We start from the raw sequence: 27558 nt of genomic DNA, 5'->3' as shown, positions 1-27558 counted from the left end.
AGCTTCTCAATTGACAGCTTATCATTTTTGCTTTCTTTAGAACATCCACTTTCATAATCAGTGTCCTCATCAGTAATTTGTATTGTGAAGGCATTTATGTTGCCATCATCATCTCTACTATCACCAGATTCTTCATCTAACAATGTGACACGAAAGTTTTTCTTCTGTTTTCTCAGGAATGTGGGACATTCTGCCTGATAGTGACCAACTCCTCCACATTCTTTACATTTGAAAATCCTTCTGTCACCTTCCTTTTTCTTAATATAAACATCACTTCTTCTATCAGAATTTTCATTGTTCCTCCTGGTAGTGCCATTATCATTCCTTCTTTGATACTTATTAAAAGCTTGAGCATTCATACCTGTGGCATTCGTATTTTTTAATTTTCAAAGGGCGTTTGTGAATTGTTTTGTTAATAAGGCTATTGACTCATTCATGTTTGCTTCAGTGTCACTTACAGCCTCCTCACTTACATGTGTGGATTTAAAAGCAATTTCCTTGCCTTTCTTACTTTCTCTATCGGCAATGGCCATTTCAAACGTAAGCAACGAACTAACAATTCGTCAAGTTTCAGTGTAGTAATATCATGGGCTTCCTCAATGGCAGTAACTTTCATATCAAATTTTCTAGGCAAGGATCAAAGTACTTTCCGTACTATTTTAGAGTCAGGTATTTTTTCACCGAGCAGCAAAGATTCATTTGCGATTTCGAGCACTCTCTTATTGTAATCAGACACTGATTCGTCCTCGGTCATTCTTAATGCCTCAAACTTAGACGTTATCAATTGTAATCTTGAGATCTTTACTTTGGAAGTACCTTCATATGCTACCTCTAAGGTTTTCCAGACTTCTTTGGCTATACTGCAAGAATTTATTGACTTGAAAACGTTCAGGTGAACATCATTAAATATCGCGTTAAGTGCTCTGGCATTCCCAACAGAAGCCTGCTCTTCAGCATCAGTCCAATAAACTTCAGGTTTTTGAACCGAAACACCATTCACGGTAGTCATAGGAGGATCAAAACCCGCCACAAGAGCTCTCCAAGCTTTTTCATCTGACGTCTTAATGAAGAAGATCATCCGAGGTTTCCAATATGACTAGTTTTTACCATCTAAAACAAGAGGACATGATGCAGATGGTCCTTCTCTGATTATTTCCATGATCTCTCAACCTGCTCTGATACCAATTAAAAAACAGTAAAGAATAATCAAGGACCCGTTAGTTAAGACTATAGCTAATAATGTTAGTAATAACTTGTGAGACAGCAGAGTAGATTAACGCATGAGCTTTGTTAACCCAGTTCAGCTAATATTGCCTACATATGGGGAGCTGCGCACAACTCAGATGAGTAATTTTATTAATATTCACCATAAACACCAAAAATATCAATACAACTTATGTGTACTTCTCAATACTATAACTATATGACATGTGTATTAATATCAGACTCCAGGCTCCCTTTGGAATAAGGATAACTCCCGTCAACAGCGTCTGACTTCAGGCTCCCCTGAACGTATGTGTGAATCAAACTAACCACAGATTCATTCTGTATATTACTCATATGCAAACTCAACATCATGTTGCTTTCGAAGTCATAAGATCAAGCTACCTTTTGTTACGACAGCTTTAATGAAAAACGTATGATACTTTTTGCGTCAATAAAACTTATCTCTCTTTTCCTACGTGATACAGCCCGTCTTCAAAACTCATATATACACATATATGTCCAGATATGTATAAATATTGTATCTTTAATAAGATCCCTAAAGAAAAGGAACTTATTTTATTCTTAAAAGATAATTAGAGAGATTCCCAAAATATAGGAGAATCACTTATTCATTGAATATCTTCTCTCTTAAATAAATCATATAATTAAAAGATATTCTTTTAGACAAAGAACACTTCAACACAATTGATTACAAAAGTTAGAGATTAGAGCACATTCCTAAATTCTTGAATAGTTTTTTTTTTTCACATTTAAATGTAAGAATTAAGGAAAGAGATTCAAACCACAAATACAATGGTTATTAGTTGGAATGCCAGCTGAATTAAATGTTGGTTGGCAAATTAAATAATTAATATAAAAATGGAAGAACTACAATAACAATATAACTATTGTAATAATGATATATTATAAATGTAGATATCCATAACCTACATAGGTTACAATTTTCATATAACTTTCACTCAATTCCATATTGTAACATTAATCTCATTGAATTCTATAATGTAACCTATACCATGATATATCCTATAAATAGAGGTGTATGATGCCTTTGTAATACACACCACAATTGAGTTCAATTGTCCTCTATTTCCTCTCTTCTCTATTCTTCTTTGTATTGTTGCATTGTTCTTATTTAGTTTCTTGGTTATTTATTTCATAACACGTTATCAGCACGAGTGTCTACAATTTTATTATTTGCAAAATGTAGGTTATAATATTAGTTTGCTTACATGATTATTGTTTGTTAAAAATATTTTTAGTTCATAATAAGATTATGGTTTAGTTCATCTTAATTTCTTTATGATTTATGTGATTGTTTATGTTTGGTTCTCATTTCAATGATTTTAAGATATATGTATAGTTTATGGGTTCTTTATGATTTGTATCTATAATTTAGTTTGGCCATCACCAGCCAAAGTGGGAGTTGAGTTATCTACATTTTTTGAACGGATTCATAGAGACATATGTGGACCCACCAATCCACCAAGTAGACCATTTAGATACTTCATGGTTTTAATTGACGCATCAAGTAGATGATCATGTGTGTGTTTATTATCAAGCCGAAACCTTGCATGCAAGATTACTTGCTCAAATAATCAAATTAAAAGTACATTTCTTGACAAGAACTATGTATAACGAAACATTTACAATGACAATATATTAGTGTCGAGTTATATTAGAAGGTGACACACTTAAAGCATCGTTATAAAAGGGTATTAATGACAATATATTCGGGTCGAGGTATAGATAACAATGACACACTTGAAGCATCAATATAAGAGTATTACTGAAAATATGTTTGCGTCGAGGTATAGATAACGATGACACATTTAAAGCGTCAATATGAGGGTATTAATGATAATATATTCTTGTCGAGGTATAGATAACGATGACACATTTAAAGCATCAATATAAGGGTATTTGTAACACCCCAAAAATTAAGATAATTTTGGAGTTAATTATCTTAATTTTGTTTAATTCGCTTTAATTTATTGGACGTTATTTTGAATTCATTTAATGAGAATTATTTGATTTATGTGGGAATTGAAATTAATTAAATATTTCTCTAGATGAATATTTAATTAATTAGAGGTTTTGGCATGTGGCGTTTGTTGAGTTTTGATTAAATGGTAAGTTAAGAGAATTAAGTAAAGTTGTAGACTTTTAGTGTTGTTGAAGTTGAATTTAATTAAATAATTATGGACGTTATTTAATTAAATTGTGGGGTGGAAAGTTTGTTGGAGATTTGATAATTATATGTATATGTGGAAATATACATATAATTATTATGTTAAAGAAAAATATAATTATATTTATTGAAATATAATTATTTAATGAAAGGATAATTATATTTTGGAGAAAAGATATTTAGTAAGGGAGAAAAAGTAAAATAATTATATTTTGGAAAAATATAATTATTTATAAAAGGATAATTACTTTGGAGAAAGATAATTAATAATTAATTATTGTCGAAAATAATTAATTATTCTGCAGAAAAATAAATATTGATTCTAGAGTGGAGTTGTTATGGTTGGATAAGATAATTCATGTTGGAAGTTATAAGTGATTTATTGGAAAAGATTTGATTGATTAAATCAATTGGGGATTTAAGTTAATTTGAGTTTTTGGAGGGAAAAGTTGGTTTTGGTGAAATTGGATTTAATTGAGTATATATATATATAGATATATATATTTAATTAATAATTTGGAAAAGTGAAGTTAATGATATGATGAAATATAATTATATTTGTTTGGAAAAGAAGATAATCCATGAGGAGAGAAATGGTTGATTTGATTGAACGAAAAAAATATATATTTATTTAAAAGAGAGGATGATGATTTAAATAAATATATATGTTTATTGTAGATTTTGGTGAGAGAAAAATAATAATAATAAAGTATTGTTATTATTATTATTAATGGTTATAAATGCCTAAGTTTTTGTGCATTTATTTAGGAAAGATAATGGGAATAAAGATATATGTATATTTTTGGTATTATATATATATATATCCTAAAAGGAAAATGAAATAATAATAATAAATATTATTTTTATTATTTTGCTCTATAAATAGCATTGGAATGCTTAAGTTAGAAAGTAAACGGAAAAGAAAAAGGTTCTTCATCTTCTCTACTAAGAGAGTTGTGTCGCCTCACCAGTTGTAATTAAGATTGGTCTCTTTGGAAGCTTAAGGATTTAAAGTGATAAATTTTTTTCCATCAAGGATAAGAGAATTTTTCAACCTCCATTTGAGTAACCCTAGTAAGCCAATCAAATTAAATTAATATTTTATTAATTGAATTTTAGATCTATTTGGGGTTTCTTTAAAGGTTCAATTGGCTAAACTTTTTTGGATTTAAATCTTAGATTTTTCCCAATCAAGGTTGAATTGGTTTCAACCCCTTTTGTTTGAGAAGTTAATTAATTTGGGAGAATTTTTGGATGTTAGCCAATTGCTAATTTCATTAATTAAGATACTAAGTTTTCCTTTTTTGATTAGGATCAAGTTAATTGCGTCAAGGTAAAGATATTAAGGACACAATTTTGGTGTCATCGAATCATATTTAACGACACATTTTGCAAAGTGTTGTTAAAGAGCCTTTCTTGACAATGGCTTCAATTACGTGAAAAGTGTGTCGTTGAAACTCTTTATGATACATATTTTGCGTCGTCAAAACCCAAATTTGTAGTAGTGACAATTTCCTAATTATACAATAAAAAAAAACATTTGATTTGATAATGCTGGTGAGTTTACATCTTAAGCATTTAATAATTATTGCATGTCAAATGGGATAAACTTTGAACATTCTGTAGCTCATGTTCATACACAAAATGGTTTGGTAGAATCATTTATCAAGCGTTTACAATTTATTGCCAGACCATTACTTATGAGAGCAAAACTTCTATTATCTATATAAGGTTAGACTATTCTGCATGCAGCGTCACGTATACGCATAAGACCGACATCTTATCATAAGTATTTTTCTTTACAATTAGCTTATGACTAGGAGCCAAATATTTCTCATTTGCGAATTTTTGGTTGTGCAGTGTATGTTCCAATTTACCCACCACAACGTACTAAAATGGGACCTCAAAGAATGTTAGGAATATATGTCAGATTTGAATGCCCATCAATTATTAGATATCTTAAACCCTTGACGGAGGATGTATTTACTGCACGATTCATTGATTGTCATTTTAATGAGACAAAATTTCCAACATTAAAGAAAAAGTTATTGGAAAATAAAATTGTTTAGAATGTATCGTTATTGTCTCATTTAGATCCTTGTACAAAGCAATGTGAATTAAAAGTTCAAAAGATAATTCATTTACAAAGTGTAGCAAACCAAATGACATATGCATTTACAGATACTAAGAAAGTGACCAAGTCATATTTTCCAGGTGCAAATGCTCCATCTAGAATTGAAATCCTAACTCAGCAAGTTGATACAATTAATGAATCAGCATTGCGCCAAAAGCGTGGTAGACTGATAGGTTCAAAGGATAAAAATCCTCGAAAAAGAAAAGTGATCGTTAGTCGAAATGACTTAATTGATAATAGAAACATTCAAGAAAAAGTCCCGGACACGACCAATGGTAAAAATGTTGAAGAGACTTAAGTATATGAAGATAATAATGAGATCTCGATAAATTATACCATGATAGGAAAAAGATGGAATAGAACTAATGTAGTCGTGGACAACATTTTTGCGTATAATGTTACACATAGTATCATTCATGAAAATGAGGATTATGGACCTAAATCTATTGACGAATGTCGTAATAGAAAGGATTGGCCTAAGTGGAAAGAAGTCATCCAAGAAGAATTAAACTCACTCACGAAACGTGAAATTTTTGGACCTGTAGTTCATACACCTAAAGGTATAAAATCTGTGGGATTTAAATAGGTAGTTGTGCGTAAACAAAGTGAAATAATGAGGTCACTAGATATAAAGCACGACTTCTTGCACAAGGATTTTCTCAAAGACCAGCCATTGATTATGATGAAATCTTGATATGCATCTTATGGATGTAGTTACAACATATTTGTATGGATCTTTGGAAAATGAAATCTATATGAAAATCCCTGAAAGATTTAAGATACCCGATCATATAATCAAACTCTAAAGAATTATGTTTAATCAAATTATAACAAAGATCATTATATGGATTGAAACAATCAGGACAAATGTGGTACAATCGCTTAAGTGAATATTTATTGAGAGAAGGCTATCAAAATAATCCAATTTGTCCATGTGTTTTTATTAAGAAATTACAGTCAGGATTTGCGATTATAGTTGTATATGTTGAGAATTTAAATATAATTGGAACTCTTGAAGAGCTTTCAAAGACAATAGAATATCTCAAAAAGGAATTTGAAATGAAAGATCTTGGCAAAACAAAATTTTACCTTAGCTTGCAAATAGAGCATTTAGCCAATGGAATTTTTATTCATCAATCGACATATACAGAAAAATTTCAAAAAGATTCTACATGAACAAAGCACACCCATTGAACACTCCAATGGTGGTTCGATCACTAGATGTAAAAAAGGATATCTTTCGACCTCGAGAAGATAATGAAGAATTACTTGGTCCTTAAGTACCATACCTTAGTGCAATAAGTGCACTAATGTATCTTGTTAATAACACGAGACCAGATATAACATTTTTAGTAAATTTATTAACAAGATATAGTTCTTCTCCAACAAAAAATACATTGGAATGGAGTTAAGCATGTACTTCGTTATCTTCAAGGGACAATTGATATGAGTTTGTTTTATTCAAATAAATCAAACTTTGATCTAGTTGGTTATGCAGATGCTAGATATTTATCTAACCCACACAAAGCAAGATCTCAAACAGGTTATCTGTTTACATTTGGAGGAATTGCTATATCTTGGTGGTCTGTAAAGCAAATTATTACGGTCACTTCATCGAATCATGCAAAAATTCTTGCAATTCATGAAGCTAGTAGAGAATGTGTATGGTTGAGGTCAATGAATAATCATATTCGAGAAACATGTGGTTTTTCTTTCAGTAAAAATTTATCAACAATATTATTTGAAGATAATATCGCATCTATAGCACAAATCAAAGGAGGGTATATAAAAGGAGATAAAACAAAGTGTATCTCACCAAAACTCTTCTATACAAATGACCTTGAAGATAATGGTGACATCAGTGTTAAACAAATTTCTTTAAAAAACAACTTGGCGAACTTATTCATAAAGGCATTACCCACATCAACATCTGAAAAGTCTGTGCACAACATTGGAATGCGACGACTCAGAGAACTCAAGTAATGTATTCATAAGGGGGAGTAGAAATATTGCCCTTAAGGAATAGGAATACTGCACTTCTTTTCCCTTTGACTATGATTTTTCCCATTAGGTTTTTCTAGCAAGGTTTTTGATGAGGCAGTTATTAATATATAAAAATGATGTACTCTTTTTCCTTCACTAGAATTTTTTCCATCGGGTTCTTTTTCCTAATAAGGTTTTAATAAAGCATTTATTTTTATATAATATGGATATCTAAGGGGGAGTATTGTAAATATAATGATATATTATAAAAGTAGATATTCATAACCTACATAGGTTACAATTTTCATATAACTTTCATTCAATTCCATATTGTAACATTCATCCCATTGAATTTCATAATGTAACCTATAGCATGATATGTCCTATAAATAGAGATGTGTAGTGCCTTTGTAATACACACCACAATTGAGTTCAATTATCCTCTACTTCCTCTCTTCTTTATTCTTCTTTGTGTTGTTGCATTGTTCTTATTTAGTTTCTTGGTTATTTATTTCATAACAATAACAAAAAAATATCACTATTTAATTATAAATAAACATTCAACGAGAATGTAATTATATATATCATTCGATAAAATTTTTTGTTTATATTTAAAGATAATTGTATCAAATGATCTCATATGGATGATTTATATGTATAATTATTTATAAAATAATTTAGAATAAACTTTAAAAAATAATTATATCTAATGCTACAAAAAATTGACCCTCTCTAGAGGGCCAAAGTCGTTACAACGAGCATCCGAATAACGTGGTGAGAAAATGAAGTGTCCAATACGTACGGGCAGGGGCGAGCGTCTGACTACCGTGGCGAGATGGGAATCTCGAGAAACAAAAAAAAATCATGTTGGAGGGGCGACATTGCGTGGGAGAAAGGGGATTGGAAAAATGAGGGGAAAAAAAGAGAAATTAAGGATTTTGTTTTCAAAGAAGCATCGACGGTCTATAATAATCCATTGGCGTTGGTCCACTTATCCCAGCGATAATAATAAACCATCAGTAGATGTCTAAATATGTTCACAATACAAAATTAAGTCGCCAAGCAAAGACCCATCTACGCCAACGCTTTAATTTCTACCATTGGTGATGTCATTTATTACCGATGGTTAAACAACTCGTTGGAGAATACCATTTTTGCCAACGACATTTAGGGACATCGACATGTTTGCTATCAACAGATGCAAATTTTCTTGTAGTGTAACTATGTACAATACACATTCAAACAAAAATCGTATGAATTTTAAATTACCAATTCAATTTGATTAAGTCTCTCAGTTTTCATCACTTATACAAAAATCTCTAAACCTTCCCTTCCACCGTTCATTTACAACCATCATATTTGTCTTCAAAATTAGTGATTTTAACATAGAAGAAGTGCATAAATAGGATTGATTTAGAGAATGTGAAATTTATATAGTTAAGAAAATTTTTAGAAATTGATTTGATCTAAACCTTATAATTATTTATTAATTTGAACTCCTAGTGATCTTGATTTTAAACTAACAAGTTTTGTTTTTTGTTTTTAAAAGCAACATTAATAAACGATTACAATAGTTCTTTTGTTACTTTTGATAGAAGAGATGAAATGCATACTTTGATTTCACTTGTCAAAATCTTTTGAAGTCGATTTCTTTGAGCATGTTATTTTGGTAGCTCTTAATCGTTCGTCTACCCTTGTTCTTCCTTCACTTGTCTGTTTTGTCATATTCTTAAAATTTATTTGAATTTATTAGATAGATAATAATTTTAAATATTGAATAGTTATGTTACAGATTATTGTTCCTATAAAAAATCAGTTAATATTGGTTATCCTAAAATAATTGATATTTATTTATAATTTGTATTCCCTTTGTATAATAATCTAATATCTTTTATTTTGAACAAGAACATATAATTAAAAACTTGAAAAAAAACCTTCGATTTAATTTAAAAAGTCTTAACCTTTATTTGTAGAGAAGGTTTTCGACTACGTGGAGGGCAGTCATTGGGAGGGGGTTTTCGATGGGGAAGGCATCTAGAATGGCTAGGGAATGACTAGGGAGTGATTGACGGGGTTTTCAATGACGAGGAACGACTAGGGGAGACCGTTGAAGGACGAAGGTTGATGGGAGAACATTGAACGTTGAACAGTGGGTCCACGACGGTGAAAAACGATTTTCGATGAATGACAAGTCAAAAACCTTCTTTACAAAAACGATTGAACAAAGAAGATTAAAAAATTGAAGATGAAAAACTTAAGAACGTCAAAAAGCTTCTCTGCAAAAGGAAGGACCCACAACTGAGGAAGATAAAAAGATTTTGAGAAGGATTTTAGGATACTGAATTTTTTGGGTTTTCTTTTTAGGAAAAATTATAAGACTTGATTTGATTTTTTTGGATTGCATTTTAATTATGGTGTAAAATTCTCTTTTTCCCGATCATTGGTATCACTTATACTAAGGTAGGAACATTTAAATCCTATTTATAAGTATTTATTATTTCATTTTTCAAAATTCTGCTATTTTTATAATTAAAATAGAGTTTTTGTTATTTTACGTAAACTTGAAATTTTACCATTTACTTAGTTGCCCCTTTAAATTCCGAAGTAAAACCAAATAACAGAGACTTCGATTGAAAGAGACGATGGGCCTATAAAACAGCATCACCTAACTTTCAATAATGCAGTTTATAATTATTGGATATCATTAACCAAAATGAACTTAACTAAACAATACCTTCCATACTGGCCAGCAAAATAGAACTCCATGAACTGAAGACTTTAACAAAGCTTCCTAATCCTTCTATTATTTCAAGGATAAAACTGCGATCAGCATGTACTAACGCCCTCAATGAGTTGTAAATGAACGGCCGATTTCGAAAAAATGTTTTATAAATTGATAAATGAAAATCCTCAAATGACATAAACGAAGTATCCGCTGCTTAAACATTTCTACTTCCAGTATTGGACTAACTTTGTGAACAAATTAGTTTCTACTTCCAATGATTTAACAGAACAAAAATCAATGACGACAAAATTGTTCCTCATCTAGTTCATTCTCCTGATAAGCTCATTGATATAATTCTCACGATTACCTGCATCTCCCCCTTCCACATAATGATTCCTCTTCTTTTCCAATCCACCCAAAGGTGCCTTCAACTTAAATGGCCATAGGAAGTTGTTTGCCTCTTTAAAATGAGGTCCGACAGTCATGATCTCGTGCACGAGATCTTCCATACAGATAATGCCGTATTTACCTAAAGCCTTCATTAAATGAGAGAATGTAAGAAAACTAAGATTAGAAATTAGCAAAGAGTAAGAGAGGAAAGAATAGAGAAACCTGCTCCACAATGGAGTTGTCAGTCAATGCTACTCTACGCTTGTTTAGCTTTCCATAACCCCTCTTGTAAATAAGTTCTTTAACGCTTTTCAAATTGGGGTAGCTGCAAAAGTCACATCAATACTTCACTCTGTTATGGAGAAGAAAGTTTTAAGAAACGAAATCTCTAGAATGAAATATACCCATAGGTCACATATGGCTCGACCCTATGCAGCATATTTAATGTTGCTTTATTGACTTTGAGGAAGACGCCATTGAAAATCTGCAACAAAGGAAGCAATCATCATACAAACAACTACTACGAATAGCAACTATAGGGAACTAAACCATGTTAAGCTTTGATATTGTACCTGCCTCAAACGCAGCAGCTGCAATATCTTTCTCGTCTTCGGGTGCATGGCATTGATACTGATATTTCAACAAATATCAGAACATAATATCATGTATAGCAGTAAATGAGTTCACTTAAAAAAAAAAAGACATACCCACGGATGCGAGTGATAAACAATAATTTAGCCTCAGGGTCGACATAAAATCCTCCTTTTAGTTTTGCCTCACGTTTCAGTCTAATCAGCTCCTTTTCCTATTTAGACTCGAGAAAACCAAATGTAAATGCCTTAAAAATAAAGCATTCAACCTAAGGGATTCTAACATAATAACATAAGTGAAAAAAAGGGGGGAAAAACAATACCTGCTCTTCATACTCCTTTGAATATAGCTTAGCTCTGTTGTAAATCAACTTACGATTCTCTGCATTCTTCTTTTTGGCCGCTTCAAGCTCTTGCTGCTTTGCCAATGTCCATTCTTCATTCCTCTTCCTCTTCTTCAAAACTGAATCTGGAATCAATGCCTTGACTTCTTCTCCCATTACTAAGAAAACATATATAGAACAATGAATCAACTTCAACCAAATATATAATCTCACACCCTTTTCTCGCTTAAGCTCAACAATATACTGATATCACTAAATTTGTGGATTGGTTGCATAAACTGGTTTTCAATAACCAATGTAAAGGAAAAGATGAAAAAAAAACTGCAAACACCTATCGAATGTGCTGATATCAATATAACCAATGCTAACCTTATACTTGTCATCATTTCAACTGTTACAACATACACCAATTATTTTAGCAGCATAAGTTTCTATCATCTTTTACGATTCTGAAAAACAAAACAAAAAAAAAAAGTTTGAAAAAAAAAAACTTATATTTCCTTCCTTAATCTTCTGTCAGGCTAACTACACACATCCAGAATCACATGACTAAAAGTCCAATATTCAAAATGAACTCAAAAATCCTTCTAAACACAATCAAGAAGAATTGAATCACAATAGCTATGAGGGCAATACAAAAGCACAGCTCTAATTCGAAATGCAAAAATTATATCATTAGAATTCCATTTAGAAACCGAATTAAAGGTAGCATATGCCACAATGAAATCGAATTATTAAAGAAGCAAAAAATGAGTTAAGTTGAAGTGGAGAGAACTACTAACTGGCCAGGGAGCTGCTTCTGATAATGTGCAGATTCAAGCAAAGCGAGATTATTAGGGTTTACTCCAGCCGGGCAGAGAAGGAGAAAAAGAAATTACGACTATATATCGACTGGGCGCATTTGGGCCTTGACGATCCCTTTTGGATGAAGGCCCAAAGTACTAAAAATATTTACGGGAATCGTATAATAGAGCAACTTTTAAAGTCGCATTTGTGCGGGCAAACATAAATTTTTATAATTTGACTATCAAATTTTGTAAATATCCTAAAATAACATTTTTTTTACTTAATTATGAATTTACATATTTTAAGTTAATTTTATTCCTATGATTAACATTAATTAATAAAGGTATATTTAGAGTAGGGTTTTAGGGAAAAAAAGATTAAGAAATTGGGCCAAACACGGTTTGGCCCAAGGAAAATGATAAATAGGGATTAAGGTTATCATAATCCTTAAATAACCCTATCTTTTACTTTTTTTACAACCCTACATTATCTTATCCAAATAACTCAATCCAAATTCTATTATTATTTTTTAAATTACTACAATCATAACCCTTTCCCAAACACATATTATTTTAACACTACTATCATAATCCCTCCTCCAAACACATACTATCCTAACATTACATTTTATATTTTTTTTCCCCAAACACATATTATCATATTACTACTAATAATAACACTTCTTTCAAACACATATTATCATAACGCTAGGATTATCATAATCTTTTTTCCTCATAAATCTTTCCCTCCCCCAAACGTTCCTAAGTATTTTTTTTACCTTATTTACATTATATTTATTATTATTGTCTAAAATATAACTTCCTTAATTATGTTTTTAATTAATGTAAAATATTTATTATTCCACCAGAAACATTACCTTATATATTTAATTATTTTATAATATATCTTTGAATATGGAAATATTTTTCAAAAATCTATTTCTTAATCAAATCATCTCCACTTAATTTCTCATCTTCGTCGTCCGCTGCCCGCCGCCTGCACATTATCTAATTTCTCCACCAATTCCGTTACATCCTCCACAAAAAATCAATTGAATTTCTTCACCAATTCCATCCAGTTTCGTTCTTTCGTTCTTTCGTTCTTTCGCCTGCATATTATCTCAACATTTTCACCAATTCCATCCACTGAAATCAATTGAATTTCTTCACCAAATCCATCCACCTGCACATTATCTCAAATTTTTCGTCCTTTCGTTCACTTCATACATCCGATTAGTTGTCTTCCTCAATTCGTTATATTTTTATATACTCCATTAAATTGTAGTATTCCTAAAACGTTTAACGTTTTATTCCAAAAAAATTGTTTTAGACATATACCACTTCATATATATAACAATTCATCTATAACATCGTAGATTTCCTAGAACGTTTTAAACTTTGATTCCGTAATATTGCATTTAAATATATACCACTTGATATATACAATTTATATAAATATATGTTAGACATACAGTTTCAAAAAAAAAAAAAAAGATATAACGGTTCAATTATTTAGTGTATATGTACCTCTTCATATATACAATAATACATATAAATTGACTTACATTTGCCGAAAAATAGGATATGCTAAATTGATTTATGAATAGTATATATGAAATAATACATTGTACATTTTATAAATGAAAGGTTGTGTTTTCAAATTTGTTAAATTGATTTATGTATTTTATTTCAAATATTCATATTATATGTAAAAAATAATAAGTTATGTTTGAAACATTAGTGATTATGTATGAAGGGTAGTATATTAAATATAATAAATTAAGAAAATTTGATTAGTAGGCTGAAAATTTATGGAAAAATATGGAAATAGAATAATTGAATTAAAAATTGGAATATGAATATTTCAAATAAAATTATGAAACAACATACTAAAACTCTAATAATAAGAAGGAAAAACTAATTCAATAAGAAAAACTTGTATCTCTTTCGGTTATTGCCAACATGTCCATAACGGCCACATTTAACATGTCTCTTGAACTCTAATTTAGAAGGAATTCTAATATTCTTTGGCCGACCAACTGAAGGTTTTACATTCGGTGGGAGGATGACAACTTCAATTTCTGTATTATTGAATATATGCAGTAGTATATTTGTAACAAATCACAGAACATAAACGTATTATGCAGTAGTATATATGTACGAAATCAAAAAAAAAATACTAAACGAATCGAGAAAAAAGAAATAAAGAAAACAATACGAAGCATGAAGGAAAAATAACTGAACTATATGTGTCACTAAATACCTGTTATTGTATATATACAGATTTATATATACAAATATGTATATACTGATATATAATGAAATTCAACTACAATTTATGTATTATTGAATATGTGTAGTAGTATATATGTAATAAATCATAAATATAAATATGAATAATATGTATATATATGATAAACACATATAATAGAAGTAGATTAAACAGTGATATATAAATGTATATATTGTTCACGAAAACTTTACTAAACAAAAATATGAATAAGGTGATCGAAACATGCGGTAATTATTGAATATATGCAGTAGTATATAAATTGAGTAAGAAAAAATTACAGAACATGAGAAAAAATCTATGTATGTATTATTGAATATGTGCAGTAGTATATATGTAACAAATCACAAAACATAAATGTATTATTCAGTAGCATATGTGAAAAATCAAAATAGGAGAAACATTACCGGAATATATGTTACGAAATGGAGGAAGAAAGAACAAACTTTTTAAGAAAAAAAATATGCTACGAAATGGAAGAAGAAAGAACAAAATTTTGAAGGAAAAAAATAAATGCTACGAAACGGAAGAATAAATAATCTACGAAAAAAAGACTAACCATATCACAAGAAGCAAATCGGAAGGGAAGAAGAAAGAACACTTTTTTTTTTGTAATAGAAATCGGAGAATAATATCGATATCGGAATTGATGATCGTGAGAAAATAACTTTTGTTTGGACATGAAATTGAAAATATTTATTTTATAGGATAATTAAATTTATTATTACCATATAAGATAATAATTTATACCATAGGTAAATCATTTTAAAGATAATAAATATTATATTAATAAATTCAAATATATATGTATTAATAATTAAGGAAATTACAATTAATATAATAAATATGGTCGTTGATAATTAGGAAAAATATTATTCAAGATTAATGAAATTTGGATAATAAGGTAAATTCGTCAATTCTTTTGTCAAAAATGTTGGCTCATTTATGATTTTTATGTAATATATTAGAAAGAAATGCTTATTGTGTATTATCATGTAGCAATTTAGGTTATTCTAGTTAAAACTCCTAAATTCAATCAAAGTAATTAAAATAATTAAGTATATAGTAATATTTTAAAAAAATTATAAATATAGTAAAATTCATAAATTTTTGTAAGGTTTTTTATGTTGAAATTTATTTTATTGTTTAATTTTTTGGAAGATAGTATATTTATAATTTTTTAGTACGATTGAATAACTAATAGATTGAATAACTAATAGTTAGTTGTAGTTTTAAATGATAGTCAGTAATAGTTTTAAATATACTCTCTTTCTTTTTGCTTTATCCATGACGTTAGTTGTCTAATTTCTTTGAATACAATATTTTTTTATGATTTTTTTTCTTTTGCAATTACAACGTAGTTGTGTGCTCACTATGCTTTTGCATATTAAAAATTCCTTTAATCTATGCAAACCGGTTATAATATGGTGTATATGTTATGTATTTCATGCTTAAATTTATATATTAATAAGGTTAATAGGTTATGTATGTGTGTTTAGATGTAAGAATAATCCGAACAATCCGATAACCAAGACTATCCAAACCATATTATATGGGTTGGGTTGTGTTAGTTTAAAATGTGGGTTGGGTTGGGGTTGAAAATTTTGGTTTTTTTTCGGGTTGGGGGTTGAAAAAATTCGGGCCAACCCAATCCAACCCGAATTAATAATTTATATATTTATTTATTTATAGTTATATTATAGATATTTTATTATTTATTTAATATTTATGGATAATGTTTGGAATGTTGAACTTTTATGGATGTTTGAAACTTTGAATTTATAGATGTTCGAAATTTTGGATGTGAGTGTTAATCGACGTCGTACAACAATTTTAAACCGTACAAATATTAAGAATGAAAAAAATTAATAATACAACCCGACAACCCAACCCAACCCAACGCAACCCATATTTTAAGGGTTGGGTTGGAAATATAATATGGGTTATTCAAGTTGTCAACCCAACCAACCCGAAAATATGGGTTGGGTTGAAAATGTCCCTCAACCAAACTCAACCCAATATGTTTACACCCCTACTATTTGATTTGTGAAAAAAGAAAAAAAAATCTATTTTGATTCATTGATGTAGTTAATGTTTTGCAACGGGGTCTTTTTACAAATAGAATAAAGTGGCAAAATATTTACACTGTATATAATAATTTCGAAAATAAAAAAAACCCAGAGGCCCACCGTATAAAATATGAAAAATGCCTTGTCAACAACGCGCGCATAATATATTTGGTACACGATCGTTTAGATTTGGCTATTATTTGGTACACGATCATTTAGATTTGGTCATTTAATTTGGCAATTGTTTTTTTTTTAATTCTATCATTTAATTTGATTACACGATCATTTAATTTGGTTACATTTAAAATTGGTTACACGATCGTTTAGATTTGATTTTTTAGATTTGGGTAGACAAATCATTTTTCTTTTAGTACACGCATTTAGATTTGGCTAAATGATTGTTTTAAATTTTTTTTGTACTTGATCATTTACTCTTTTTTACACAATCGTTTAGATTTGTCTACACGATCATTTATTTTTTTAAGATTCTTCAGTACACGATCGTTTAAATTTGGATAAACAATTTTTTTAATTATTTTGGTACATGATCGTTTACATTTGGCTACTCCAATCTAAATGATTTTTTTCAAGATCTTTTATACACAATCTTTTAGATTATGCTATTTTTTGTACACGATAATTTAGATTTCGTTACACAAATTTAAACGATGTAAAAAAGCAGAATAAGAAAAGAAGAAAGACGATGGAAAGATTAAATGACGTATAAAAAGAAGAAAGATGATGGAAAGAAATCGCAATGGAGAAAAAAGAAGAAAAGAAGAAGAAAGATGACGAAAGAAATCCCAGCGGAAAAAAAAAGAAGAGAAAAAGAAGAAAGACGACGAAAGAAATCGCAGTAAGGAGGAAGACGATGAAAGAAATTGCAGCGAGGAGGAGAAGAAAGACGGAAGGGCAATCTTGGAATATTTAAAAAATGACTAATTTTATGGGCTTTATTACACGAGTAGTAAATAGTTTGGTGTTTTGTTACCTTCATAAAAATTTTCCTTTTAGTAAACATGATTTAAGTTGTTGCGATTTCAAGTTAATTTTAATTTATCTTCAAATTTTGAATTACCTAGTAGTTAGGATTTAATAAAGGTTATTTTTCATTTGTAACTAAATATCAATAAAATATTGGGGAATTTTCATGGATATAACAAAACTGTAAACTATTTACAGCATATATAACAAGTCCATTAAGGAAAATTATTTTTTTAGAATTCCTTATTTGCCCTTGCTCTTTTATAACGATCTTTCAAATCTGATAGTTTTTCTTCTTCTTGATTTTTTTACGATCATCATTTCCGAGTTATTCTTCTCGTCTTTTATATATCTTTCATCTTGATCATTCTTTGCTTCTTTCATAATTTTCGACAACATTCAATCTCATATCCATCATCTTCGATAATATCGTTTCTCTTCTTGTCATCTTGGACAATCAAGATCGTCTATATTGCTTTGTTAATATCGTCTCAATGATGTTGGTTTCGGTGAGTATTCTAAATGTTGTTTTTTGTTTGAATTATTTAGTTCATTATAAAATTTCGTTCAGAATTATATATTTCGGCATCAAGATAAAATGTTTAGAATATATAGGTATTAATGTAAGACATCATGTATTTCGTTATGAAGATCGTTGAAGATTTGTGTATTCCATTATGAAGATTGATAGTTTGAAGTTTTTCACAATAATTTTCATTGAATTACTTGATCGTTTAACTCTTTCAACATCAATGTTTATCAATATAGAGACGATCGTTTTGCTATATAAACACGATTGTTCATCTTTATGAACTCGAAAATTTTCAATATTTTGTATGATTAGTGTCTTTAAATGATCGTGTATCTAAGTCAATACGATGGTTTAAATGATCAGCGTATTTATACGATTGTTTAGATTATTCTATAAAATGGTTTAATTTATTTTATACGATCGTCTATTATTGTTAAATGATCGTTTCGTATTTATTATCTTTTTTGCACGATCGTTTATTTAGTTTTTGCATCGTGTTTATTTTTATTATTTAGTACATTTTATTCTCTTATTTTGTGATAAATATCTATATAATTCTTCTTTTCACCATTAAATACTTAATTATATTTTATTTTTTTTCCAAATTAGAATGTCTATTCCTATTGTTGTTTTTATTAGAGGTCAATGGAATGGCTGCAATGTTTATGAGAATTACTCTGTAACGACCCAACTTTCCGGACTAAGCTGAGGTCACTACCAAATACCAAAACTCGACCATTCAACATAAAATTTAAAACAGACCAGTTACGATTCATTAAAACATTAGAAACCTTACAAAAGACAGTTTCGGGCCCTATTTTAAATAAATCAAGAAAGTCACAAAATAAAAATATCAAGGCACCAGTTCAAAATCACAAGTTAAAATATTCTGACAAAATACATAGCGGAAGCGATAAGAAAACCAGACGCGTCCATATGGCCTTCACGCATCCTTCCTGCCTCTCGTCGGTCTGCCCCTCGCTGTGCCCCTACCTGAAAAGTTAAAGAAGAGAAAAAGGGTGAGTATAAACATACCCAGTAAGGGACCCACTACTGGGCCCGTTAGGGGACAACAGTTAACTTCCTATTCGGGGGTACCCTACATATCAGTCTAGTGCTCCCGAAGGATGCACATATCAGTCTAGTGCTCCCGAAGGATGCACATATCAGTCTAGTGCTCCCGAAGGATGCACATATCAGTCTAGTGCCCCCGAAGGACGCACATATCAGTCTAGTGCTCCCGAAGGACGCACATATCAGTCTAGTGCTCCCGAAGGACGCACATATCAGTCTAGTGCTCCCGAAGGACGCACATATCAGTCTAGTGCTCCCGAAGGATGCACATATCAGTCTTGTGCTCCCGAAGGATGCACATATCAGTCTAGTGCTCCCGAAGGATGCACATATCCGTAAGGCACACTACCCCATAGATGAAGCTAACCGTTACCCCTCAGTCCAAACTAAACTGTCTACATCAATCACATCCCAACGACATTCATATCACAGTCCCGCCATAGGCTTTATCAGTCAGATAGTATAAGTTTAAACATCTACACCCTCCGTTGCTATATGCATTACCGATTCGCACACCAATAGGGAAAACCCTAGGTCCAATCGACTAACCAACCAAAACCGGACTCACGGTCCATCTCCGTCCAAATTCCATAAACCACATCCCGACCAGTGTCTTACTACATACTGAACCGTAACTTTAGGGTCCATCAACATAAATTCTCAATCCACAAATAGCAGTCACAGTATATTTTCATCAGACAAAATATAGTATCAGTACTTAACAGTCAACTTGCATACAGATATTCAGTACAGTCACTAACGTGTAATCCCCTGTGGATTACTACGGTTTTAGCCTGGACTCGGGGTCCAGTAGTAGGAAAACCCTTACCTGATACTCGGTTATGCCTCTCGATTGAATCCACGCTCAACAGATCAACCTAAACGAAAACACAACGGTTTTAGTTGATGACGTTAGTAGCAGTTGTTTTAAAAAGGTTATCCGTTGACTTACTCAAGGAAAGGAAGCTATCTCCAACCAGGTCTGCCGCGAAACCCGAGAACTTAAGCGTCAACTCTGTACTACCGTGAACCGAAGTGGAGGAAGGAAGGCTTAGGTGGCTCGGCTCGGCTCGGCTCGGCTCGACTCGGCTCGGCTCGGCTCGGCTTGGCTCGGCTCGGCTTGGCTCGGATTTGTTCTCGGCTCGGCTCGGCTCGGCTCGGTTTGGCTCGGCTCGGCTCGGCTCGGCTCGGCTTGGTTCTCGGCTCGGCTCGGCTTGCTCGGCACGCGGCTCGGCTCGCGGCTCGGCTCACTCGGCTCGCGGCTCGGCTCGCGGCTCGCTCGGCTCGGCTCACGCGGCTCGCTCGGCTCGGCTCACGCGGCTCACTCGGCTCGGACTGGAAGCGGTTTCGGGTCGGGTCAGCTTGGAACCGGGTCGGGTTGGACGAAAACGGCAGCCACGGTTTTTTTGGAGGGCTTTCTCTCTTCCGGCGACGGCGGCGTTCCCCTCTGTGCTCTGTCGGCGTCGGAACACGAAATGATGAAGGAGAGGATGCCGGCGGTGGTAGAAACGAAGAGAGAGAGATGGAGAAGCGTCGGCTGCCGGCGGTTGGAGGCGAAACGGAAATGGATGGAAGCCGCGGCGGTCGTCGAAGGCGCACGGATGGCGTCTGTGTTCGTCGGGTGAAGGAGCCGAAGAGAGGAAGAAGAAGGGAAGGAGAAAATAGCGGCGGCGCTTCGTGAAGGCAGACGAGCTGTCAGGCGAAGAACGGAGGAAGAAGAAGAGGATGTCGAGGGGAGGGGCGGTGGACGCGCGCGGCTAGGGTTTCCTTCTTCTCTTTTTCTTTTTTTTTTATATATATATATATATATATATATAAATATATTAAGTTTAGAAAATAATAATAATAATATTAATATATATATTATATAATAATAATTATAACTAATGATTAAATATTAATATTAATTAATTCTATTAATAATCAATAATAATATATATTAATCAAAGTAAATATAATTTATAATAATATATTACTATTAAATAATTATAATAATATTAAATAATAATATTAATATTTATTTTAAATAAATAGTAAAAGGAAAAATATATTAACATTAAAATTGAACGACAATAATACCCAATACTAATAATATAATTAATATTATATTATTAAAATTCACTTAAAACGCGAAAATTTTTACCTCGAGCTTCGGGACGTTACATTCTTCCCTCCTTAGGGAACTTTCGTCCTCGAAAGTTTTACCCTTCGAACAGTTCGGGATAACGGGACCTCATGTCATCTTCTCGCTCCCACGTAGCCTCTTCTATCCGGTGATTCCGCCATAAGACTTTAACCAGAGGGATTTCCTTATTCCTCAACGTTTTCACCTCTCTAGCCAGTATCTCAACGGGCTGTTCGGTATAGCTCATGTTTTCATCAATCTCTAGTGGCTCGTAATCCACTACATGGGATGGATCTGACACGTACTTCCTCAACATAGAAACGTGAAACACATCATGGGCTGTCGTGAGTGATGGAGGCAACGCCAAGCGATAGGCTACAGGGCCAATCCGCTCCAGAATCTCAAACGGCCCAACAAAACGGGGACTCAACTTTCCCCTCTTTTCAAAACGCAAGACACCTCTCATAGGTGCTACCTTTAAGAACACTTTATCCCCTACCTCAAACTCAAGGTCCTTCCGCCTCACATCTGCATAACTCTTCTGCCTACTCTGAGCGGTATGCATGCGTGATCTAATCTTCTGTATCGCTTCGTTAGTAGACTGAACTAACTCAGGACCCATCAACCTCTGCTCACCTACCTCATCCCAGCAAACTGGGGATCTACAACATTTTCCGTACAGGGCCTCAAACGGTGCCATGCCAATAGTAGCCTGATAGCTGTTATTATAAGCAAATTCCATCAAATGTAAGTGGGAGTCCCAGCTACCTGGAAATTCCAATGCACACGCTCGCAACATATCCTCTAAAACCTGGTTCAGACGCTCAGTCTGACCGTCAGTCTGTGGATGGAAAGCCGTACTAAAGTCCAATCTCGTGCCCATAGCAGTCTGCAAACCCTTCCAAAATTTGGAAGTGAAACGGGCATCTCTGTCAGAAACAATCGACACTGGCACTCCGTGCAATCTCACTATCTCAGACATGTACAACTGTGCCCACTTACTAGCAGTATAGGTGGATTTACCCGGAACAAAGTGCGCTGATTTAGTAAGTCTGTCCACCACAACCCAGATCACTGTAAATCCCCTCAGAGTTCTCGGTAGCCCGGTAATGAAATCCATGGACACGTTCTCCCACTTCCATTCCGGTATGCTCAAGGGTTGTAATAAACCCGCTGGTTTCTGCCTTGGTGCCTTAACCTGCTGACACACCAAGCATTTACTAACAAATTCTGCTACTTCTCTCTTCATGTTACGCCACCAATAAACCCGCTTTAAGTCCTGATACATCTTCGTACTACCTGGGTGCATGGAAAATGGGGAACTGTGCGCCTCAGATAATAATTCTGTCTTAACCGCACTATCTGACGGAACACAGAGGCGTCTCTCAAACAACAGTCCACCATCAGAGGATAACGAGAACTCAGCCGTTTGCCCTGCCTCTGCTAGGCCACGTTTCTCAACCAGATAAGGATCGTTACTCTGAGCATCAATGATCCTCTGCCTCAAGGTCGGCTGTACCGTCAACTGGGCTAACTGCATAGTAACTGCACCCACTGACACTGCAATCTCAGCCCGCTCAAGATCCCGATGCAATGGGGCCTGTCGGGTAATAAGTGCTGCCGAATGTGATACCTTTCTACTAAGAGCATCAGCTACCACATTCGCCTTGCCTGGATGATACAGTATCTCACAATCGTAATCCTTCACTAACTCAAGCCATCTCCGCTGTCTCATATTCAATTCTTTCTGAGTAAAGAAGTACTTCAGGCTCTTATGATCTGTGAATATCTGTATCTTTTCACCGTATAAATAATGCCTCCATATTTTCAAAGCAAAAACCACTGCTGCCAACTCTAGATCATGTGTAGGGTAGTTCTGCTCATGACTCTTCAACTGACGAGACGCATAAGCGACCACCTTACCCTGCTGCATCAAAACACAACCCAGACCCTTCTTGGAAGCATCACTATAAATCACGAAACTGCCAGAACCATCAGGTACAGTAAGAACCGGCGCGGTAACTAGCTTCTGTTTAAGGGTCTGGAAACTGTCCTCACATGCCTTGCTCCAAACAAAAGGAGCTCCCTTTCTGGTCAACTGAGTAAGAGGAGTAGCTATACGGGAAAAGTTCTCCACAAACCGTCGATAATAGCCTGCTAAACCCAGAAAGCTACGAACCTCACTGACTGTGGAAGGTCGGGTCCAACCGGTGACTGCCTCTATCTTAGCTGGATCCACAGAGACTCCATCCTTAGAAACCACGTGGCCCAGAAAGGACACCTGCTTCAGCCAGAACTCGCATTTCGAGAACTTTGCATACAACTTATTATCCCGAAGTGTTTGCAAAACCATCCGTAAATGCTCCTCGTGTTCGGCCTCCGTCTTGGAGTATATCAAGATATCGTCGATAAACACAATCACAAAAGTATCTAGGAACTCCCTAAACACTCTGTTCATCAAGTCCATAAACACTGCCGAAGCATTCGTCAAACCAAAAGACATCACAATAAACTCGTAGTGTCCATATCTGGAACGAAATGCTGTCTTCGGTACATCCTCATCCTTAATTCTCAGCTGATGGTATCCCGACCGAAGATCAATCTTAGAGAACACTGTGGCTCCCTGTAACTGGTCAAATAGATCGTCAATCCTGGGCAAGGGATATCTGTTCTTTACGGTTACTTTGTTCAACTCCCTATAGTCAATGCACAGACGCATCGATCCGTCCTTCTTCTTAACGAATAAGACTGGCGCACCCCAAGGTGACACGCTCGGTCGAATGAACCCCTTATCAAGCAATTCCTGTAACTGTACCTTCAGTTCTTTCAGTTCTGCGGGGGCCATTCTGTAAGGGGCTCTGGATATAGGGACCGTGCCCGGCTCCAACTCTATGGCAAACTCAACCTCCCTGTGCGGAGGTAACCCTGGAAGTTCCTCGGGAAAAACGTCCGGATAGTCCCTCACCACCGGTTCTGACGACAGGGATACATCCGCCTCTCTAGTATCCACCACACTCGCTAAGATACCCCAAGTACCCTGACTGAGCAGTTTACTGGCCCTGATGGCTGAGATTATCTGAGGCAACGACTTTGACCCTCCTTCCTTAAATTTAAAACTGGCCAACGAGGGAGGGTTAAACGTTACCTCCTTACGTGAACAATCTATGCTGGCGTGGTTAGCGGCCAACCAATCCATACCCAGGATTACATCAAAGTCCAGCATATCCAGAACTATCAGCGTTACTTCAATCACATGGCCTGATATCTCAATCTGGCATGCCTTCACCTTTTCTTTCGACAACATACATTCCCCGGAAGGAGTAGATACTGATAGAACATGGTGTAAGGGCTCTACCTCTAAGCGGGCATGCGACACAAATGCGGAAGAGATAAAAGAATGCGACGAACCCGAATCAAACAAAACTAAGGCGTAATGCCCCAACACTGGGAGCGTACCTGTCACTACTGTGCCTGCCTTCTCAGCCTCAGTCCTGTTGGTAGCAAAGACTCTACCCTGATGTGGAGCACCTGCTCCCTGATTCTGCGCGATCCCCGTGAGTCTCAACGGGCATCTATCAGCTGTATGACCCTCTTGCCTGCACTTAAAGCAGGTCCTGGTCCCGAATAAGCAACGGCCCAGATGGTGCTTCCCACAAGTGGTACACAACGGCTTTCCTCTGGCAGCCTCCCCTGCCTCAAAAGGTTTCTGCTGGAAGCTGCGAAACTCACCACCTGGTCTGAAATTCCGCGGTGGCACTGGAACAGGCTGCTGCTCAGCCTTCCTCTTCTGTCCCGACGTCGAACCTCTACCAGCGGTCTTAGACGAGTTGGCCCTCTCCTGTAAACTGAGATCCACTGCCAGGCGCAGTGCATCGGCATGAGTAGCGGGTCTGAAAGCTCGGACCAAACCCTGAATGTCCAGTCTGAGGCCTCTAACAAACTTATCAGCTCTAGCCGCCTCGGTCGCTATCATCTCGGGAGCGAAGCGGGATAACATGTCAAACTCCGCATCGTACTGCTCCACGGTCATGTCACCCTGCTCTAAGTTCAGAAACTCCTGCCGCTTGGCATCTCTCAAACTGGTGGAGAAGAATTTCGCATAGAAACTCTCCTTGAACTGCTGCCACGTGATCTGACTCACATCACCACCTAGCATCCTCTCTGTAGTCTCCCACCATGCAGTACCTCTGTCAGTCAACATAAAAACAGCACACTGAACCTTCTGATCCTCAGGGCATTTCATGTAACGGAATATGGTTTCCAAGGACGATAACCACATCTGAGCCCTGGTGGGGTCCTCCAAAGACCCATCGAACGTCGTGGGATTATACTTCCTGAAATCCCTCAGATGCTTAGCCTCTGCCGACAACTGATCCGGCACAAACTGGGGCGCAACTGGTACTGGAGCCGGAGCTGGAGCAGGAACTCGTGCTGGAGCTGGCACTGGAGCTGGCGCCGGAGTTGGCGAGGCAGGCTTCTGCTGCTCCCGCATCTGCATAATCATATCTCTAAACCTCTGCTCCATGGCGGCTAGGTCCGCATGAGTAACTGGCGCAGCCGGGTCAGGGGCTTGGGCTACAGGCTGCACCTCAGGCTGAACGCGTCCTGCTCCCCTTCCTCGGCCTCCTCGGCCACCCCTACGTGCACCTCTCCTTGGTGGCATTTTCCTAACAACCACCAAACGATTCCTTTAGTCATAAATGGTAATTGAATTTGCAGTTTAACTTAGGTAAGGTAATGCATGTAGAGTTATACATATACTTTCATGAGAGCGTACCTGACGAGCGGCAAGGATCGTTTCAGCCATAAGGACACAAAACACAGACTCACATTATAAGTCAGTCTACAGAACCTAAAACTTAGGCTCTGATACCAACTGTAACGACCCAACTTTCCGGACTAAGCTGAGGTCACTACCAAATACCAAAACTCGACCATTCAACATAAAATTTAAAACAGACCAGTTACGATTCATTAAAACATTAGAAACCTTACAAAAGACAGTTTCGGGCCCTATTTTAAATAAATCAAGAAAGTCACAAAATAAAAATATCAAGGCACCAGTTCAAAATCACAAGTCAAAATATTCTAACAAAATACATAGCGGAAGCGATAAGAAAACCAGACGCGTCCATATGGCCTTCACGCATCCTTCCTGCCTCTCGTCGGTCTGCCCCTCGCTGTGCCCCTACCTGAAAAGTTAAAGAAGAGAAAAAGGGTGAGTATAAACATACCCAGTAAGGGACCCACTACTGGGCCCGTTAGGGGACAACAGTTAACTTCCTATTCGGGGGTACCCTACATATCAGTCTAGTGCTCCCGAAGGATGCACATATCAGTCTAGTGCTCCCGAAGGATGCACATATCAGTCTAGTGCTCCCGAAGGATGCACATATCAGTCTATTGCCCCCGAAGGATGCACATATCAGTCTAGTGCTCCCGAAGGACGCACATATCAGTCTAGTGCTCCCGAAGGACGCACATATCAGTCTAGTGCTCCCGAAGGACGCACATATCAGTCTAGTGCTCCCGAAGGATGCACATATCAGTCTTGTGCTCCCGAAGGATGCACATATCAGTCTAGTGCTCCCGAAGGATGCACATATCCGTAAGGCACACTACCCCATAGATGAAGCTAACCGTTACCCCTCAGTCCAAACTAAACTGTCTACATCAATCACATCCCAACGACATTCATATCACAGTCCCGCCATAGGCTTTATCAGTCAGATAGTATAAGTTTAAACATCTACACCCTCCGTTGCTATATGCATTACCGATTCGCACACCAATAGGGAAAACCCTAGGTCCAATCGACTAACCAACCAAAACCGGACTCACGGTCCATCCCCGTCCAAATTCCATAAACCACATCCCGACCAGTGTCTTACTACATACTGAACCGTAACTTTAGGGTCCATCAACATAAATTCTCAATCCACAAATAGCAGTCACAGTATATTTTCATCAGACAAAATATAGTATCAGTACTTAACAGTCAACTTGCATACAGATATTCAGTACAGTCACTAACGTGTAATCCCCTGTGGATTACTACGGTTTTAGCCTGGACTCGGGTGTAACGACCCGACTCTTTATGCTGAATCGAAGTGGTTAC

The 27558-nt window shown here is 35.1% G+C and overlaps 1 protein-coding gene across 4 annotated transcripts; it reads right to left on the bottom strand.

Annotated features, from left to right (window-relative positions):
• Nucleotides 1-10403: 10403 nt before the first annotated feature.
• Nucleotides 10404-12508, bottom strand: LOC103499162 (60S ribosomal protein L7-2-like). 4 transcript variants are annotated; one of them, XM_008462084.3, is made up of 7 exons: nt 12364-12508; nt 11561-11739; nt 11355-11452; nt 11220-11277; nt 11052-11131; nt 10870-10972; nt 10404-10793 (listed from the first exon to the last, which is right to left on the bottom strand). In XM_008462084.3, exons 2-7 carry the CDS (start codon nt 11735-11737, stop codon nt 10578-10580), a joined length of 732 nt encoding a protein of 243 aa, XP_008460306.1. In that variant the 5' UTR covers nt 11738-11739; nt 12364-12508; the 3' UTR covers nt 10404-10577. The 4 variants fall into 4 exon arrangements, with proteins under 4 accessions (XP_008460306.1, XP_008460307.1, XP_050939794.1 ...); XM_008462085.2 differs by having other exon boundaries at nt 10404-10786; XM_051083837.1 differs by lacking the exon at nt 12364-12508 and adding an exon at nt 11951-12071 and having other exon boundaries at nt 10404-10786.
• Between the last annotated feature and the right edge of the window lie 15050 nt (nt 12509-27558).

The sequence above is a fragment of the Cucumis melo genome, chromosome 4 (assembly GCF_025177605.1).
Source record: "Cucumis melo cultivar AY chromosome 4, USDA_Cmelo_AY_1.0, whole genome shotgun sequence".
Classification (NCBI taxonomy): domain Eukaryota; kingdom Viridiplantae; phylum Streptophyta; class Magnoliopsida; order Cucurbitales; family Cucurbitaceae; genus Cucumis; species Cucumis melo.
The sequence above is the reverse complement of the archived record's forward strand: the minus strand, read 5'-3'. Positions and strand labels throughout refer to the sequence as shown.